Source organism: Gallinula chloropus, assembly GCF_964237585.1.
Source record: "Gallinula chloropus genome assembly, chromosome: 3".
In the NCBI taxonomy this organism is placed as follows: Eukaryota; Metazoa; Chordata; class Aves; order Gruiformes; family Rallidae; genus Gallinula; species Gallinula chloropus.
The window spans coordinates 5,037,108-5,042,508 of record NC_140087.1 but is presented as its reverse complement, the minus strand read 5'-3'; the positions used below and the strand labels follow the sequence as shown (position 1 = coordinate 5,042,508).

General features: G+C 43.0%; 1 protein-coding gene across 1 annotated transcript; it reads left to right on the top strand.

Annotated features, from left to right (window-relative positions):
* Nucleotides 1-694: 694 nt before the first annotated feature.
* PKIB (cAMP-dependent protein kinase inhibitor beta) lies at nucleotides 695-5,047 on the top strand (the record flags this gene model as incomplete). Its single annotated transcript, XM_084261393.1, has 2 exons — nucleotides 695-842; nucleotides 4,962-5,047. 2 exons carry the CDS (start codon nucleotides 695-697, stop codon nucleotides 5,045-5,047), a joined length of 234 nt encoding a protein of 77 aa, XP_084117519.1.
* Nucleotides 5,048-5,401: the final 354 nt, after the last annotated feature.

The window sequence follows — 5,401 nt, the reverse complement described above, 5'->3', positions numbered from 1 at the left end:
GCAGGATCTTTTCCATTCTACTCCATGGGCTTTGAGGCAAGGATGGAGAGAGCAGAACACTGTTCGTTTTATTATTTCCAGGATTCAGTTAGTTATTAGATAAAAGCTGCATGCACAAGCTGAGGTTAAACCAAGCTACCAAGGAGCAGAGGAAAACAGGTGTTTTGAGATCTGCAGGATAAACACATTTTATGAGAATTATGGGGCTTTTTGAGAGATGAGGGGTTGGGTTTTTGTTGTAATTTGCTCCTCTGCAAAAAGGATTTTGTTCTAAGAAAATTCTAAATAAGGATTTACACAAGATTCATAATAAAGAAAACACGATTTACTTGATAGTAGTTGTGTGACAAAAACACTTAAAAGGGGGTACTAGGTAATATAAAGACATACAACTGGCTGGCAGAAAGGGCTGTTAATCCCCTACCCACGGGTTTCTGGTAGTTACTGCTGTTAGTTACACTGTTCTGATGTGCAAATGACTGCGGAAGGAAATGCACAGATTGTTTTATCCTCTGGGGCAGAAACAAAGCTTAAGCACTCGGTATTGAAGTGTATGGCTTTTAGTAACAAAAGGTCCATTGGGCATATGGCTGTTGTATTGTTGAGCAGGTGATTAGCAGCCATCCTGGCTACAGCTGTTTTCTTCTTCTGTCCCTTCCGTCAGCAGATGTTGCTATGAGGAGAGGAGTCAGCAATGACTGATGTGGAGCCTGTGGTCACAGATTTTGCAGCATCAGGACGGGCGGGTCGCCGCAACGCTTTACCAGATATTCTGGGCTCACCTGCCGGAGCTGGGACTTCAGAACTGCCACACAAACTGGCAGAGCTTGCCATTTCAGAAGGTAATGCCTGCACATTCCAGCAAAAGGCTTTTTTGTGCAGTTGTCTTTTGATTTCTCCTCAAGACATATGCCACTGTGAAGTCTTCATGTCAATACTAGTATTTCTTTCTCAACTTATGATTAAATTCAACTTTCCAAAGCAGTTGCCACGTACACCTCCTGATGAGGCATGTTAATTTGAACACAGACTAGGTCTGCCATCTCCACCCACAGACTCAGTCTTCAGGACCCTGGGGGAAGGTGCTGGGAACTGAACTCCCATTGCCCTGAGAAAGAGCAAACACAGCTGCATTGCAGCGCAGCTCAGAAAACCCATCACTCTAGCTAGACATTAGGGTCTGTTTCTGCACGGAGGTAATTCAGCAAGCTGCACAGTTAATCTGATTGCAGCTATCGTCCTAACTCAGGAGTATACATAAACGCAGGGTTTACGGTGATTTACTCCTGCTATTAGGCTTTCAGCTTTGCTGTCTGAGACCAGTGTGATATTTTGCCTTGTCTGTCAGTTTGATAAGGTGCTTTGTTGATTAGCACAGATCTAATCAATACCAGCTTTACACTTGAGTTCTTTTTACTTTGAGGGGGATTTTCAGATTTGGAAAAATCTGGTTTCTAATGCCTGTGGAGTGAGAATTACAGGCTGGCCTTGGGCCAACAGGTTGCCCCGGCTTTTTTTTTTTTAGGTTTTGATTTGGAAGTAAGTTAGTTCTCATGCCCATCACTGTCATTGCTGTGACATATGCCACAGCAACTGGTGGTCCCAGTTCCAGGAGCAGCAGTGGTGTGGTGGCAGCACAGGGGAAAGCAGGGCCTGTGCTGTGGAGGGCCCATGAATCTGAACTGAAGTAGATGATAGGAGGGATTGCCAGGCTCTGAGGACGTATGTCCTGCTTGCATGTTGCCTGAAGCAAAACACCATAAAGGCTGAGGGGACAAGGGGACAGGATTCCTTTGATTACAAGTTGTGCTTGCTTTGTCAGTTTAATTTATATTCATGTATTTGTGGTTCTGTAATCCAAACCCAACACAGGCCCATCAGAGGACTGCTGGCGAAGAACAGGTCAGATAGAAAGAAGCATTTCCAGGAGGAATGAGAAGGGATGGAATGACCACATCCTGGTTTGGATGTACTGGAAAGAGGCACTACTTTTTGCAAAAAGAAAGGGCAAAGATTTATGAAGGAGAGAGGATGGACATAAAGAAGGGAAAGACAAGGTCAGATACCCTCAGGCTGCAGGGCAGTAGTGAGAGGAAGTAGGAAGCAAGTAGAAAGGACAAGAGGCACTTTTGTCAGCATCCATTTGAAGTAAAGCTGGGAGCCCAGCGGCAGTGAGGGCAGGTAAGCCCCAGTTAAGACAAAATTCTTTGTCTGGAGGAGAGGTGTTTCCCTAGGAGTATGCAAAGCATGTCCTTACAGATTTTCCTCTGGTGTGTGCAACTGGAGCACCGGAAATCCATTCCAAAGTACAGACAGTCACTTAACTTTTAATGCTTTGGTTTTCAAATATTATAGGGCTCTTCATCACAAATAGCTCTTCTGCCTGGCATGGTTCATGCACCATGACCAGGGATCAGGCTCCAGCAGGAGGGAACCGTTTCCCTTACTGAAGGGGAGGTAGATAGGAATTTATATTGTTATTAGTGGCAGGAGCTGTGGACAGTGCGACCCACTGAAATGTTCATTGCTACGTTATGTGTAACTAGCCTTTGTATTGTTTAGAGCAGTGAACCTTGAGGGAGATGCACAAAACCCTGTTAAACAATGCACAAAAGAATACAACAGTGTAGATAAGTTCCTCATGTTTGTTTCATTTTGGCCTCTGGAAAGTTTAGTAGCTGGAAATAATGTGTTTTTTTAAAGCATGCAGAGTTTCTGCCTTTGATCTTTTTTTCCCCCATGAAAGAGTGAAAGTCTTGTTGAAAGAAATGTTACAGCACAGCATAAAATAAATGTTTTAGCCCCGCAGACAGAATAAACCACCTCTTCTGGTGCCCATCCAGTGCATTAAGAAGAAATGAAACACAGTTACATTAGTTTTAGCAAAATGTACTGATGCTTTCTTAGAAACACAAGCACCGTCACTGCCAGGATTTGAAGAACAATTAAGAGCATGGAATTATCCTTTGCTTTTGTCATTGGCATATAGCTGTGCCAGAGCGTGCCTGGAAGGGGCAGCTCCTGTTATCAGCTGTTTGCACTTGTGATAATAGGAAATGAATCCAGGATACAGTTAATTCCACTCTGACTGCTTAGATGCTTTTGGGGGTTGGGAATTCCACCTGCATCAGATGGGAATTACGGCAAGTTAAACTTCCAATGAGACAGCAAGCAAAAATGGAAAGAAAGTTTGGAAGCTGAAATGCTGTGCCAGGGAGATTGTTTGTTTGTGAAACATCTGGGGCTCTCAACAGGCTTTTTTTTTTTTTTTTTTTTTTCTTCAATGGTGTCTGGTTTTAACAATAAGTTGTTAAAAAAGTGAAAGCCATTTCCAGCTCAGAAGAAAGAAATTGGATAGATGAGAGAAGTGGAGAAGATGGAACATGTGGCTATATAAAGTATGCCCTATTTTTTTTTTTCATCGCTGAAAGATTCAGTGGAGATTATGGGCAATGGTGAGGAGGACTCTCTCCCTCTTGCTTCAAATTTAGCTAATGCTCATTGGATCATACACTTCCTTTCTAAAATACTGTCAGCAGCTGTCATAATGAAAGGTCAGGAACAGGATGTGCTAATACTTTTTGTCTGGCTTAGCAAAGAGAATTTGCATGTATTCTTTATGAATATACAGGAATCGTAGCTGTGAGATATAAATTTCAATGTACTCTGCAAACCACACCAAATTAATGTTCTCATAAGATGGACAGGAGGGACTTTGGCACTAGCTGTTTATCTCCGAGCCTAGCTCTGAAATGAAGGCCATCTGTATCCTGTCTGGTCATCCTCTGATGACGTGTGAGTTTTGGAGGACTGTGACTTTTCGCAGGTGTTCAGGTGGGAGGCCATGCTGAACCATGTGAAACAATTGACTGGTGTCACTGCTGATCCAAAGGTTGAAAAGGAGCCTGCAAAACATTTGAGAGCAAAGAGGCAATACTGGCTTCTCATACTTGGTAATCTGCTTTAAGGCACTGTTCTGCCAATAACTTTTCTTGATTGTTGAATTATTTTCTAGGCGACTCTGTGTGCCTGTCCTGATACACTCAGCAGCTCAGCACGTGTGGCAAGTCTCCTGAGCCAATATAGCTGAAAATGTGCCCTTCAAAATACGACTCTTAGAGGACTTGGAAAGTAGTACCTTCCCAGAGAGACATGCTGAGCAGACCCCTCTCTGCCCCCAAAAGCTATGGCCTGTCTTAAAATCTCAGACATAATCTGGGTATATAACCTGTTCTGTTAGCATGTGGGACTTGGAGGCTGTGTGCGTGGTGGTTCAGCTCCAAGCAGTGGCTGAGCACCACACACTGCTGCTCGCTCACTCCCAGAGGAGAAAGAGCCCGAGCCCCCATGGGTTGGGATAGGGACTGGTTACTGACAAAAGCACTGTGAAAGTAGAATAATAACAGACAATTACACTCACACCCGGTGGTAACACATCATGTGTGCTGGGGAACTTTTAGCAGTCCTGTAAGCAGCTCTAACCTATGGAAGAGTGAACTTCCAAATCAGAATAATAAAAAAATCCCTTCATCTTGTGAAGACAGGCTGAACTCTCCTACGTATTTCTTGGCGAAGGTCAGTCAGATAACACTACCATTTAGGAACATGCCAGTTATCTGCATGAAACCAAGCAGTTCTCAGAGGAATGCAGTATTCCAACTTGACTTTGGAAATGACCCAGAAAAAAAGAATAACAATAATAAAAAGTTATCTCAAATCTGTTTCTTACAGTCAAACGCACAATGTTCAGCATGCGCAAGGAGCAAGCGAATCTGCATCAATAGGGTTTTGGAAGGTGCCTCTGCAAGTTAATCCCCTCTACAGCACCCCTGAGTGTGATAATAAAGAGCCAGTCCAAACAGATGATCAGTGAACCCAAATATTTGGCTGCATTAAAAAAAAACAAACCCAAACATGAGAATGCTTGTGGTATATAAATGTTTGATTCTGCCTTGTTTTAGATGGAGGAGCAGAGGGTGGAGAAGTGCCATCATCCAAAGCCTTGCTGGAAAGTCAAGAGAAGGAAGGAAAAAGCAATGATTCCTAACACCTGAGGACTGCTGGATTAATGAAGCCCATCAACAGACTTTCCAGTTTCTCTGCGTCACCCCTTCTGAAGTGTGGTAGCAACTTTAGCAGCACAAACAAGATTTTGCAACACACTTGTACCTAGATGACGTTAATGTGGAACTACTGTTTTTCTACTGTCGTCCTTCAAAATCAATGTTCTGCACATCCAGATGGGAAGAGAACTAAAGAATGTATCTCTTGTTTTGGGATTTCTCATGGTTGTAGCATTTATCCTAACTAATCTTCTTTCACCATTTCAATTACTATACCTAGCAGGTGTATTACCATCAGATAATGATTGCTTCAAAATAAAAATCTTGTTTCTTTATTT